A 15,388-nucleotide genomic window follows, 5' to 3' on the forward strand; every position below is an offset into this window, starting at 1 on the left:
TGCTATACCTATTGACATAGCTTCCAAAGCATTATTAAGTAGAGTCTTTTAAAAATAAATCTGTATACTAGCTCTATGCTAAGCACTTAGCATGAATTACTATTTATTTATTATTTTAGAAGTTTTATTGAAATAGGAACGGGAGAAACTGGAAAGGAATATGGGAGAAAGAAAGGTAATTTAGCAAAGTGTCAGAAATATTTTCCAGAATCTTTCAAATAGGCGTCTAGATTCTAAGTCTTTAACTATCTCTGAGGAGCAGTCGAGATGAGAAATAAGAATAAATGTTTGGAAACAATGAATGCAAGACATGATTATTTTTTTAAAATTGTAAAATATAAGGTGTAATGAAGTCAATAAAATCATTCATATCCTCATTGCCAGCCATTCATTGTTATACAACTATTTTACATAATTACCTTCACATACACACACAATAAAAAACAAAATGCAGGATAAAAAAGCTATTCCTATTCCAGTAATTGTTTATATATTAATATGTATTCATTTATCAAAATGCATCTACAATTACTTGAAAGAGTATTATATATATCTGTGAGTATTTTATTCAATTCACAGCTAAGTCTCAATGATTTTATAAATTTATATGTGTTTAACGTAACTTCTCCCTGAATTAGTATTTAAACTTGTATGTGTGTGAATGTCTGTGTGTAAAGAAGGTGTGTGTGCATAAAGGGTATGGGAATGTGTATGGGAATGACCTTATAACAGTGTGTGAGCGTGTATGGATGGTGTGGACCTGTGTGATGTGTGCTTGTGTGTGTGCATGTGTATGCGTTAGTGTGTGAAGATTGTGTGGGTATTTGTGTAAGGATATAAGAAGCTTTTGGGTATGCCAGTGACTTTATGAATGTGTATGTATGTGTGAGCCTGTGCAGTAACTATGCTCTAAAATTAATTTTAAATTAATATGTATTTAAATTAACCCTCATAAAAACCCTAAGAACTTGTCCTTAATTGTATTTATTTCTCACAAATATGGGCACAGATGCTCAGAGAGGTAGGCTAAGATGGCATGGCTTGGAGGCAGAGCCCAGCGTCAACTCTGAGCCTTCTGGTTCTGGGAAAGTCCCTCTGAACTGTCTACCTGCCAGGCTGTACACCCGCCTCGGTGCACATTAACATGCATTGTGGTTAATGTGTAGTTGATGTATAATAAATGCAAAATTTCATGGTGTAATAAATTGCAATGAAAAACAAACAGAAACATTAAAATATATTTAACAATCGGAGAGGAATTAAAACAATATTGCTTTTTTTTACTGTAACTAAGTTGGATCAAATCTATGCATAATGCTGTACATACATTTATATATGTGCTCATGCTCATATTATGCATTCTGTCACACACATACACACATGTGCTCGTCACACACATATCCCAAAGCTCCCTACCATGCACAACCCTTATGTCCACATGCTCCTTATACATACATTCACATACCTCCTCACACATTAACCCATACACACACACTCATATACAAGTACACTATCTCTTGCACACACAATCTTTACACACTCACTTATAAACTCATAAGATCATTCCCACACCTACTACACGCACACATTTTCCTTATACACACACATAAACACACCCACACTTGTCCACAAACCCTCCCCTTGTCCGCTGTGGAAATGCAGGAGAGGTGGCCCTACGCCCAGGGAATCTGGGTGGGGATGTTCGAGGGGAGAGGGCAGAACTGCAGAGGGAGCTGCATCCATGTCCCCATGACCATGTCCCATGTCTTGGCAGAAACCCAAGTGGCCTGGGGCAGTGGGTGACAGTCGTTAGGGAATAAATACTAACTAAATCGCTTGGATCTAAAGTACTTATTAAACAAAAGAATTAGGTATATTTTGACATCATCTTTTTAAGAATATCTACTGATTGAGGAAGGCCACCATTGACTTCAGGTGGTTACCATTATCGTAGGACCCATAGGCATCTATCTATTCAATTTTCCTAAATGTGATCATATTATATAGATTTTTACTTCAGTATCCTTATTTCTAGCCATGTTTTACATTGTATCAAAGTGTTTTGAAATTTTTTTTGGAATAGACAGGGAATCAGGTTAAACCAAAACTGTACACATCACTTCAGTTTGGGGAATGTTGATGTATGTATAGTTTGTTCAAGTTCACCAGCAAGGCAGGTAATGATGGAAAAGGCTAAGGAAAACGCTAAAGAAAATGGGTTCATGGGTTGTTTTACTTTGTACTGGAATGATTGGTGAAGAGGAAAGTGTGCAACACAATTGTTTAGAACTTTTACTGAGAAACAGTACTTCACTAAACAATGTGATTTGCTATAGATTACAGCTAATAGTCAAACAGAACTACTATATGATGAATTGAAATAAAATCCACAATCCAGTGTTTCACTTTGTAGTTAAAAAATGTGAAAAGTCGCGTCTGACTAACAATCACGGAATATGGATCTGAATCTTTTTGTAGCAGATCAGTTAGAAATAACACATGCATGACAATAATTAAAGATTCATTCTTTAGAAATTTAGCTTAGCAGCTTATGTCTGCCCCCCTTTAAAATACGGTTTGAGGTCTGTTAAGGAATAGATTGCTTTGTCCTCTTCTGATGAGCAGATAGGATTGTTATTGTTTTAATTTTCAAAAATGTTTCTCTTCTGGGTTGTTACTGATTTGAAATGCTTCAGGTATTAAATACATAGCAAAACATTCTTTGAATGGATTCCTGTGAATCTATAAAAATGCTGAAATATATGTAAACTTAATTGGCAGGGAAAAATACTCATATATTTTTGAATTTTTAGAAGACAAGTTGTAAAAGAACATGAATGTTATGATTGTACACACATATACATACACATAAATAATGCATATATACACACAAACACATAAACATGTATGTTTACAGTGGTAATTTTTATGCATTGAGATTGTAAATGATATTTCTTTTCTAGTGTTTCCTGAATTGTTTGATTTCTATACAGTGGACATCTACTTTTTATCAAGAATAATCAATAATGTTATTTTCAGTTAAAGTTGGAAAAATCCTATAAGCAAAACTTGAAGTTTGCATCCTCAGTTTTAATAAAGGAGATGGCAGAAAGGCCATCCTAAATACATTCTTGGCAGGTTTTGTGGTTAATTTATTTTTTAAATCTGGCATGAATGAGAACATTTAAAGCCTTGGACACAATGTATCATTCAGTAATTTTTTTTTCCACTGTATCCTAAGCCAAAAGATATACCTACTACTTTCACTTAAAAAGCATTTTGGGTCCAAACAACTTTATTAGTGTTTCTGTCCTAACAATTTATTAACTCTTTGAAAAAGTCACTTATATACATATATATCTTTTTTAATATTTTTCTTTTTAATTAAAAATGTTTAATTGAAAACAATGGATTACTTGGTAATTGCATGTATTTACTGTTGGGTACTGTACAGCTTTTCAAAGCCTGGGATCAGATCAGACACTGCTGCTCTCATTCCTTGTTCACTATTGATTTCACGTGATTCTTATTTTTTATCAACTACTAAAGGTTCAGCTTCTCAAAGAGAGGGTGTCATTAAAGGAATGTCATTAGTATCTAATATTGAAAGTGAAATGCCTCGAGCAGTAAGTCACGGGGTATTTGATAGATGCTGAGTGCGCCAGTCTTTCCCTTTTTAAAAAAAAAATTGTTGAAAGTATTACCTGTCCCCTTTTTCCCCCATTGACCTCTCCCATCCCGCCCCCAATCCCCACCCCAGGCCTTCACCACCCTTTTGTCTGTGTCTATGTGTTATGCATATATGCATACAAGGTCTTTGGTTGATCTCTTCCCACCCACCCACCCTCCCCCACCTTCCCTCTGTGGTTTGACAGTCTGTTCAATGCTTCTATGTATGCCTGTCTTTCTCTTAAACATTTAAATATCCTGGGAGCCCCTGACACAGCCTTGGGAATCTGTCTATACCCATGGCTGGCAAACTGCGGCTCACGAGCCACATGCGGCTCTTTGGCCCCTTGAGTGTGGCTCTTCCTAAGCCTTAGGAGTACCCTAATTAAGTTTATAACAATGTACCTACCTATATAGTTTAAGTTTAAAAAATTTGGCTCTCAAAAGAAATTTCAATCGTTGTACTGTTGATATTTGGCTCTGTTGACTAATGAGTTTGCCGACTACTGGTCTATACCATATACCTTCCACATTCCCGAAAGTAGACACAAGTGAATAAAGATGTCCTTCCCTCCTACTTCCTTCTCTCTTTTCTTTATTTTCTCTTCCTTTACATAATCAGTGTATTAAATCAGTATGATTAAATGTTATTTTATGTAAGCTGTTGATATTTCTGGCAACATATTGAATTGGTTATAATGTTACTTAGGCAAAGAGAAAGGGCTCGATAGAATAAGACATGTTGAAAAGTAAGCAGCCACAACTCCCCGAGAATTGGTTGAAATTTGATGAGTTCATTGACCTAAGGTTGAGTTCTGGGATTAACGTGCTTTAATGACAGACGGAGTAACCATTAGTCATGTTAAATTTACTCTTCGTGTTATGGTTGACATTCTCCTTTCACAGGACCATGGACATGTGATCAGTGTTCTGTATCTCAGAGTGAAAAATAGTGTCTATGTCTGCACTTCTTTTAGGTGTTTGCCCAACTACTGTGAACACGGTGGGGAGTGCTCCCAATCCTGGAACACCTTTCACTGCAACTGTGCCAACACGGGTTACACAGGAGCCACCTGCCACAGCTGTAAGCCAGACACCTCTTCTTCTTGCCTCTGTTCTGACTTCCTCGTTCCATCTCCCTTTTCATTGCTGTGTGAATATATGCCCATGTATGTGCAACCGTGTATTGGAAGGCACACACCCAGGTCTTAGCATCCAGTTGATTTCTTGTTGTCCCAAATCATTTAATTCTGATTGCCACCTTAGTAAGTAGGTACCATTATTATCCCCAATTTACTCCTGAGGTGACAGACAGAGATTAATCACCTTACCTGAGGCATCTTAAAGAGTTTGAGCCACAGCGTGGATGTGAACGCCTGCCTGGGATCACAACCAATACTCTTTTCCTGTATCATAAGCCATGCATTTGTTCTGATGAAATGTTTGTGTGTGTTGTAAGACTCATGCCATTCTGTCATCCAGTTTTTTGATTCATATGATGAGGAGACCCAAGGGCATTATTCACAGTCACCAGCCTCACCCATCTTGGTCTCTTCACTGGGCACTATTTTGGACTCTGGCCAGAGTTGAGATCGGAAGCCTGGGCTTTCAGCCCTGGGGGCTCTGCAAGGGGCTGCTCAGAGGTCATGCTCAGGGTTGCAGCCGGGTCATTCCTGGGCATCACCTTACCGAGGCTTTCTCAGATCTAAGATCATGAAGAATGCTTGCTGTCCCTGAAGTCACATCTCACTGTAACCAGAGGCCAAAATTCTCGACCCAACTCACCCAGCTAGTGAAGGGACAGTCTGTGTTAATTTCCATATCCTCCATCATCCCATGGTAGTAACTAACTCAACACAGAAAGTCAAGTGAATGTATTTTGATGGACTCATTATTTGTCTTTAATTATTATCAGTGACTGAGTTTATTATTATTATTATTGATTTCAAAGAGGGAGAGAGAGAAACATCAACGATGAGAGAATCATTGATCAGCTGCCTTTTACATACCTCCTATTGGGGATCAAGCTTACAACCCAGGCATGTGCCCTGACCGGGAATAGAACCGTGACCTTCTGCTTCATAGGTTGACACTCAACCACTGAGCCACTCCAGCCAGGCATCAGTGACTGCATTTAAATATAAACCCAAACAGCTCTGAGGATAAAAGCCAGATGATAAATAAATAAGATATTTTCATCTGTGGCCCACAATTTGACCCAATTATTGAGTTACTAGGTTCTTGAGCAAATAGTCTAAATGAAGGTTTGTTTTTTGTAGTGTTTTTTGTTTTGTTTTGTTTTTTGCCAATAACCATTCTGAGAAATGGGGCCAGGATGACAAGTTGTTTACTGGTTATTGTGAAGCCATCACTGTCTTTAGCATGAGTAGAAGGAGAGGAAGGAATAGAGTCTTTTAAAAGTTCTTATTAGAAAATATGACTGGAAAGCAATCCATGCTTCTATTTTCGTCTGTGTAATACATAATAGGAAAAAATAAAACCATCAGACTGTGGAGGAATGAAGAAGTAATTTTGCATGATTATCTGAAATTTTGTAACACTGAGCAAATTAGTTACATTATTTCATATTGTCTAAAACTCATTAACATAATTTTCAAAAATTTAGAATAGATCAGGGAAGGACATTCAGGGGATGATTTATTTCTCATTTCACAGACTAAGAAGCTTGATGGAAATTATCAGTACATTTGGCCAAGTGTTCAGTGAGATTGTACAATATATACAGGTGTTAATATCAAACCTTGTACAAGGAAACTATATAATTGTATAATGAAAAACATCCTAGTATGGACCAAAATACATTGCATCCACTTGGGGACATATTTCGTATAAATATTTCTTCTGCTTTGAATTTTAATTATCTTGATTTCTCATTACAGAGTATTATAGAAAGTTTATTTTGTAAATTATTAAACTATTGTTGAAGAGCTGTATAAATCATATTTGTTTTATAAAATAGGATTTTATCTATAGATAATTTTCTGCGAGAAAGGAGAATAGTTACAACATTATTTGAAACTTTTCTATTGCTGTGGCCATCAGCAGATGATTTAAGGAGATTACACTATTGTACTTCAGATATTAGGTTATTATGGATGTTGAAAGATCCATTTGGATGGATGTCTAAAATTATACTTATAAGTGTCTTAACATTTAAAACAACTACTTTCTCTTTTGTGCTCTACCTAATATAAAAATAAACTGAATTTTCATTTTGACTGAGTATTCTCATATTCCTTTAGTGATAAAAAAGTCATAAAATTCAGCCTCATTCTCCTTTTTTTCTATCTAACCTGCTTTCATCCATACCAGTTCTTTTAAAAAAGAATGAATTTTGTTTTAAAGTATGTTTTACCTTTTCTTCGGGTCAGTAATATACTTATCATTCTATTCCATTTATGATGATCCATCTTTTTACAGCTATCTATGAGCAGTCATGTGAAGCCTATAAGCACAGAGGAAATACTTCAGGGTTTTACTATATAGACTCAGATGGAAGTGGTCCCTTAGAACCATTTCTTCTCTATTGCAATATGACTGGTGAGTTAATCAGCTTTCATTTAATGGTAATATTTGCATGAATGCTTTACACATAAAATTAAAATGAAGCAAGTAGAAAGTTGACCTAATTTACAATTTGATTAAAATGTATGTTGTTCAGTAGAACTAACATAAATCTTTAAAAATAGTTTAATAATAGTGATGTAAAATGTTGTCATTATTTTCTTTGTATGTGGTGTGTGTATAGAACATCTAATAATAAATTTATTTCGTTAAGTCCCAAAACAAAAAGGATAGACTTTATTCTCTAAGAAATTGAAGCATGTAAAAGCCTTGAAAAATATTTACGTTTTTAATGTAGGTAAACATGAAGTTTATTCTTGAATTCCTTACTTAACACATCTTATAAAATAAAAGCGTAATATGCAAATTGACTGAACTGGAATGACTGGTTGCTATGATGTGCACTGGCCACTAGGGGGCAGACACTCAACGTAGGAGCTGCCCCCTGGTGGTCAGTGCGCGCCTACAGGAGGAGCACTGCTCAGCCAGAAGCTGGGCTCACAGCTGGAGAGTGCAGAGGCAGTGGCAGTAGCCTCTCCCGCCTCCACTGTAGGCGGGTGGTAAGGAGCAAGGGGTTCCAGACTGGGAGAGCCCCGGACTGTGAGAGGGATTCTGACTGATGACTTAGGTCCGACCTCCAGGGGGATTGGGCCTAAGCCGGCAGGCGGACATCCCCCAAGGGGTCCCCGACTGTGAGAGGGCGCAGGCCGGACTGAGGGGACCCCCACTCCCCCCAGTGCACAAATCTCATGCACTGGGCCTCTAGCACTTAAATAAGAATGAATAGTCACGGAAATATATTTGATTAAATTCAACATCTGTTCATGATAAAAAAAGAAAATAAATTACCATTAGAAGGAAATGGCCTTAATTTGTTAAAGACTCCCCACAAAAATCCCAAAATATATAACACAGTTTATGGTGAAATACTGAAAGCTTTACCCTGTTACCAGTATTCACACAAGGATGTCTGCTGTTATCACTGTTTTTCATGGTATCGGAGGTCCTAGTCAGTGCAGTGAAGCAGGAAAAATAAATGAAAGAAGTGAGTGCTGGAAAGGAAGAGCTATGATTCACATTATTTGTAGATGACCAGATTATGTATTAAGACTAGTCTAAATAATCTACAGGTAAACTACTAAAATTTAGGATGATTTTTGGATACCAGTAATATAAAAATTAATTGATTTCTGCACACCAGCAATAAGCAATTAGAAAATGAAATTTTAGATTTATTTTTAATAGCATAAAAATCTTGAATACATGGTAATAAATCTAATGAAAGATGTGCAAGGCTTCTACATAGATAAGTATGAAATGATCTTGAGATCAACTAAGATCCTAAATAAATGGAGAAATATATATAAAATTTTCATTGATTAGAAAACTCAATATGGTATAAATATCAATTTTTCCCAAGTAGTCATTGATTCTGTGCAAACCTACATTAAAATTCCAGCAGGCTGTTGGTTTGCTGGTTCTGTTAGTGTTTAGGTGAAAATGAGCAAGCAGTTTCTAAAATATATCAACAGATTTGAAGGAAATAGAGGATTCAAATTAATTTTGAAGAATAAAGTTGAAGAACTCAACTGCCAGATATGAAGACATTATACTGACAGGCTAAATAAGGCAGTGTGTGATTGGCACAGGGATTAGCAGCCAAATGGAAGGGATCAAGATTCCTTTACAGCCAGTGGTGCTGGGGAAATTGTGTCTAAAGTTTTAAAAAGAATCTTGATTCCTTCATCATCAAACACAAAGGAATGGATTCTAGATGAAGTGGGCTATCCAGTATAGTAGCCATTAGTAAACAAGTGCCTACTTAGATTCAGACTTAATTAAAATCAATAAAACTAAATGAATTGAAATAAATTTTACAAATTTAAATCAATTCATTAAATTAAGATCACATTAAATGTCAGTTCCTCTGTCTCACTGCTCACATTTTAACTCTTCAATAGCCACCTACTTCAACATTTCAGAAAATTTCCTATGGATAATGCTGTGTCAGGAAGTTAGAGTTTTGTGGAGCAAGACAACAGAAAAAGGCGATGTGAAATGGAAGGGTTTGGAAAGGTGGATTTACTCCTTAAACCAGGCAGCAAATATCGGGGGTAAGAGTCTTTCAGGCGGTGGAAAGAGCAACTGCTGAGTCCTGAGAGGGGTGATGTTACCAGATGTGTTCAGAAACCAGCGAGTCCCACGTGGCTGGACTATGGCATGTAACCGAGTGGTTGAGGAGGAGAGTAGAAGAACCAGCTTGGGTGGGGCAGGAGGCGAAGAATCATGGGGTCCAGACAATTTTGTAAGGTCTCTGGTCTTACTCTGAATGAGATGAGAAATTGGAGGGTTTTGAGCAATGGTGGATGAAATCTGATTTCCTTTAATAGGATTATAATTGCTCCTGTGTTGGGAAATGCCTCTTCAGGAGCAGGGGTGGAAAGAAGTATATATGCACCATGGGTTACACACATACTATAAAATATATACAGGTGTTGTCAAAAGCCCTATTTCTTTCTATATCAGTCAATATCTGTCTGTCTATCTATCAAAAGAGTTAGGAAACCTGTTTGGAGATAGTTCAAGAAATGCAGGAACACAGGCGAGAGCAGGTGATGGAAGCTTGCGCTGGGTAACAATGAGGCAGATGAGGGAGGAGGTTCCATTTTCTCTTCGTACGTGCGAAGCGTGGGAACACAAAAGAAGCAAAAAACAACACCACATTTGAGTTGCTGTAATTTGGGATGTGGTCAGAAAAAGTTTTAAGGGGAAACTCGGGAGCTCAGTGCCACACATTTGAGTTTGAGATTCTGTCACACGTTCAGATGAGACACAGAGAAAGCCGTTGAGCATGGGGGCCACAGCTCCTTTGTATTAATGTGTGGTTCTAAAAACTGCAGATGGAGGTAAACCTGGGAAACAGATTTGGGGGGACATTACTCTAGAATGTGTCTAGAGATTTTTTTCATGTAATGCAAACAGGTGGCATCTATTTACTCAGACAAACACTGGAGACACTGTCTGTTGTGCCCCATTCTGGCTGCTCTAACAAAGTTCCAGGCTGGAACTATGTATAAAAGGCTAATATGCAAAGTGTCCCCTCAGGAGTTCGACCGGGAGAGTGATTGCTTGCTATGATGTGCGCTGACCACCGGGAGGCAGCGTAGAATGAAGGAAGGCCCCGATTGGCCCTGATCAACCGCCAGGCCTAGGGACCCTACCTGTTAACAAATTTCATGCATCGGGCCTCTAAGAAACAACAGAAATTTATTTCTCACAGTTTTGAAGACTAGAGAGTTCAAGGTTATGGTGACAGAATAGTCAGGTGAGGGTCCTCCACTGGTAGCTCACTTCTTAATACCTTTAACCATTACAACCTAAAAAAAAATACAGACAATCTCTTTTGTATGGACACTTCCCTAAACTATGTTAAAGACTGAAAATTCTTTCCTTAGCTTGGGGTGGTGGACACAACACAGCATATAGATGATATGTTGTGGAATTGTGCACCTGAAACCTGTATCATTTTGTTAACCAGTGTCAACCCAATAAATTCAATTAAAAAAAAGAAAATTCTTTCCAAACAGAGTATTCTAACTATAATTTTAAAATGATTGGCCAGGCCAATAGGAATCCAAGTGTCTGACACTATAGAAATATAGGGGTCCTTTTTCGCTCCACTAAAGCCGCTGCTTTATCTAAAATGAAATAGTTTTATATTCAAGAAGTTCCTCATCAAACATTGCATGCGGACAGGTGTTTCAGTGGGGGAAAATGATGAGGGCTAGAGCAGTGGCTTACACTTTTGTGAAAATGACGATTGGGTGGCTTGCAGTCACCCTTGCCCTCTGCACAGCTACCGAGCCTCCTGGCTTTAGTTTCACTGAGTCAGGAAGTTTAGACCAAGGCCTGGGTCGCTGCTTCATTAACAAGCTCCCCAGATGATTGTGAGAGAAGGGCACCTAAGACCCTCCAGTGAGAGCTGGATGGTATAGTACACATAAACACATTATTTTTCCTTCAGGGATTTCCATCACAAAGGCTTTCTTAATAGCCGTGAGAGTTAATAACTAGCTGATGATTCAGATGCAGCCTCGCTGACACCGTTTTGCTCCGGTGTGTTTTCCTGCCTCCTCGCCCGCTTCCTGGGCGCAGCGCTTTCTACCTGCTCTCTCAGTCCACATCGCATCCATCACCCTCAGTCATTAGTGTAAAGGAACACGCGCTCTGCAACCGTGTTGCTTAAACAGCATGTTTTCCCTCCACACTGTTATCACGCTAAAAAATAGCAGCCAGCCCAAGATAAATCAAGCTCTTAATTATTCAGTTGCTTTACATACAATTTATATTATTGGAACTCTCCTCAGGGAGAGACACCAGTAGACCCAAACTGCCTTTCCAATTTTTTTTAGTGTATTTATTAAAGTTAATAGATTTTCTGCCTATTTCAGCTACCTCTTCTGACTCATTTCTCTGTGTCTCCTTAGCTGAACGACTCTCTTTGCAGTGGGTAAAGGATACTTAAAAAAACAAATAAATAAATAAAACCATGGTTCTTAGACATAAAAATAAAAGCTAAAAAACACATTTTAAAGATTTTGTATAACACATTACCAACAAGGAAACTGGTAAGATGTGACAGCCATTTAAAACGGGAACTCCAAAGAACAGACACGCATGTACATACCAGCAATAGTGAAATGAATGTGCAAATGGAGACAAAACTGGCTTCTGCCGCCGTGGAGGGGGGCAGCCATCGGAACATCTCCACCAGGTAGAGTTTCCTTGTCTGTAGACAGGAACTATGTATGAGGAAACTTGCTTTCTAAGAAAAATAATCTGAATGCCTGGGTTAGAGGATAATTAAATGTTACTGTGGCATGGAAGTTAGAGATAGTGAATTTCTCTGGAGAGTTTTCAAGGCTTCTCTCCCCCAGCAGCATTTGCTTACATTCTGAGAGTGATACAAACTCATGGACTTGGGCCCCTCCCCTTCCTCACTTTATGGAGCAGAGAAGAGGTGCCAGCCATCCTCTGAGCTTCACGTCTCAGAATTTTGGGGTTCCTCTCTTGTGCAACTTTAACACATGCAGGGGCATCTGGCACTATATTGTGTGGGCTCATGGAAAATGGGGGTGTCAAGAATGGATGCTGCTAAGGCTTTGCAAGCAAAAGGTCTCGGATCCAGAGAACTCCTGTGCCTGTTAGTAGATATCTATGTCTTTATCACAGTTAACTAAATCCTTATATAGATAGATATAATTTGCATATGGGGCAGGGTAACTTGCGTAACATCTCATACCCTTCACAACTTCGGGCTTCACGTTATTTTGTAGTTCTCAGTTACCTACAGGTTAGTTATGAAACCTAAAGGGCAATGGAAGTCCAGTGCCACCATCGAATCAGATCAGGCCACCTGGAAGGTTGTCCTCCTGTCTAGACAATGCATTGTTTTTATTCATTCATTAGTTCATTTCCTCATTTCTTTAATGTCTTCTTCTGCATGTTGTGCCAAGCCCCGGTGCTGTGTGTTGGAGACACTGTGGTTAGCAAATCAGAAACTATCACTCTCTTCTCTTAGAGCTCACAGCTGAGTCGTAAAGACCAACACAATGAGTCGCGAAGAACTGAATTGCAAATTGTGACGGGATCGATGTCTTTTCCAGCTGTAATTTCTAAACAGGTGTATGTAGAAACATCAGATAACACACTCATGTCTGAAAGTGCAGTAACGAGGAGGCTGTAAATTAATAGCTCCAAGAGGCTCCCCTGCTAGTTAAGACGGGGAACATGGCTGCTGGGCTCCCTCTCCATTGCTCGGAATCCATGTGATGCGTTCATTGTCTCCGCCATGCCCTGGAAATCTAGATTGTTTGGGTCATGTCCTGCGTTGTAGCACTTTTTATTAGACAATAAAACCTCTGACAGGAACGATCATAATGTTGAAATGATAGAATTCAAAAGGAAACACTGATAGGAGCTGCTCTGTAATGGTTGTCTTGTGCTCAGGCCTTGAATCTCTGGCAGCGACTTAAAAGCCCATTCGAATCGTGTTAATTGTGACCTAGTGGGCGCTAAACTATGGGGAATTCCTTCTCAGTGTGACCCAAAGGCTTAGTGACACAGGTTTCAGGCAGGTTTACTGTCCTGGCCCCTGGGCAGGGGCTCAGCACAGCCGAGCTTCTTCCTGTGCGCCTTTGATTTACAACGAGACAAGATGAATCATTCTGCTGAACAGTAACAGCAGAGTCCAGCAGAGGCGAGGCTGGCAGATTTGCCTCATTAAAATTATAGAACTACAGACCTACCCCACTGCGACGGTATTTTCCAAATCTGGAGATGGAGGCTTAGGTTTCCCCTGACTTTCTTAGGCCACAGATCCCTGCCAAGTCTGCCACTCACTGTGCTGCTGCCTGGCCATCCATAGTTAATTTCATTAGCTTACATAGCCTGTCCTCCTCCACGGAAGTGTGTTACTGAGAAACCTCTCTAGTGAGCTGAGGCGCAAAGCAGAAATAAAAGTAACAGCTATTGTTTCAGGGGAAAATAATGATCCACACATAGATGGCAGGAAGGCTGTCAAATTTGTGTCCAATGTCATTTATTTAGCAGGCTTCTCTGTTCAAACTTCTGATGACGAGGGGAGGGCTGGGGGTGACATTTCTCAAAGTATACTTCCTTATCTTGATTGTTGAACCATGTGAATATGAATATGTTAGCTAAAAGGTGGGGGGGCAGTGATTGCTACCCACTGCTTTTCTCTAATTTGGACTATTTCTCTGAGTACAGAAAGATATGCGACTTAACAGCACATACATGCCAGGGTTCTGACAACTTCCAATCTGTTTCTTACCTATTAAATCAGAGAACTTTTGATTAATCTGTTCCTGTGCCTGCATATATCACAGTGAATATAATATGAAGTCTTGCTGGAAAAGTCGAAGGATAGATGCATTATGCCTATCTTCTGTTATAAACAATGGAGGGATTTTTATTTCCTCTAAATACTTCTGCGAATCAGTATGATGGATGTGTTTGCAGACTTTGTCAGGTGTTAATAGTGATAGCTCTACTATTTGTTGTGTTAGTTGAGTTGCTGTTGCTGAATCAGTTGTGTTCAGTTCAAAAGAGTAACTTCCTGTTGCATTGCATAATAATGCAGATCACATGATACCAAATGAATATGTCAAACTTGAGTTATAACGAAATAGACGTGTACTCATAATTGAATGCTTGTCTGAGGAGAGAGATATATCAAGCCATAACATTTCGACATTTTTTTTTTTTTGCAGGTAACATGAATAATTTTTAAAGGCTACAAAAGTCATTGCTTACATTGTGTAATTCAAAATATTTTACAAATTCTGAGATATGCTTTTTTCACATTGTAACATCTCTGAATTCCGGGTGTATCTACACTCCATACTGTTTTACAATTATAATAGGTAGTCTTTTTTTCTTTCCTGAAGGAAAATAAAATGATGATGCGTCTTTAAAAAGTAGGACACCAGATTTGATTAAATGAAATATACCACAGAAATTTAATATTTTTCACCATAAATATTATCTGGCTAAATTATATGAAAACAAAAGCACTGCAAATGCATTGCAATTGTATACATTTCAGGGAATAGAATCACTTCACTATAATTCAAAAACAATTATTTATATATTTTTTATTAAGTTTTAAGAGTCCATTTGTGCTGATTCTACCTCTCAGAGAGGTTTATGACTAGAACAATTTGACTCAGATAAAAGGTGATTTTGATTTTCTTTATTTATTTTAACTTTTGCAGACTAGTGATGGTCTCCTCTCTTTCTTCCCCCATTTCTGCATCCAAGAAACGGCATGGACCATCATCCAGCACAATGGCTCAGAGTTAACGAGAGTGAGAAACACTAACCCGGAGAACCCGTATGCTGGGTTTTTTGAGTACGTGGCCAGCCTGGAGCAACTCCAGGCCACCATCACCCGCGCGGAGCGCTGCGAGCAGGAGCTGGCCTACTACTGCAAGAAGTCGCGGCTTGTAAATCGGCCAGGTGGGTAAACCTAGGCCTCTGCCCCCCACGCACCCTGCACAGCGCGCTTGCTTCACCAGTTCCTGAGGACTCAAATACTGCCAGGGCGGTGGCA

The 15,388-nt window shown here is 38.7% G+C and overlaps 1 protein-coding gene across 1 annotated transcript in view; it reads left to right on the top strand.

The window, feature by feature from the left end:
* Window positions 1-15,388, top strand: part of CNTNAP4 (contactin associated protein family member 4) — a 242,690-nt gene that overhangs the window by 171,618 nt on the left and 55,684 nt on the right. The window contains exons 11-13 of the mRNA XM_081107966.1: window positions 4,647-4,753; window positions 7,111-7,230; window positions 15,097-15,294. Of these exons, the coding sequence (XP_080964092.1) occupies window positions 4,647-4,753; window positions 7,111-7,230; window positions 15,097-15,294 (425 nt within the window). The remainder of the gene's footprint in view (window positions 1-4,646; window positions 4,754-7,110; window positions 7,231-15,096; window positions 15,295-15,388) is intronic.

Source organism: Myotis nattereri (genome assembly GCF_964212035.1).
Source record: "Myotis nattereri genome assembly, chromosome: 15".
NCBI classification, from domain to species: domain Eukaryota; kingdom Metazoa; phylum Chordata; class Mammalia; order Chiroptera; family Vespertilionidae; genus Myotis; species Myotis nattereri.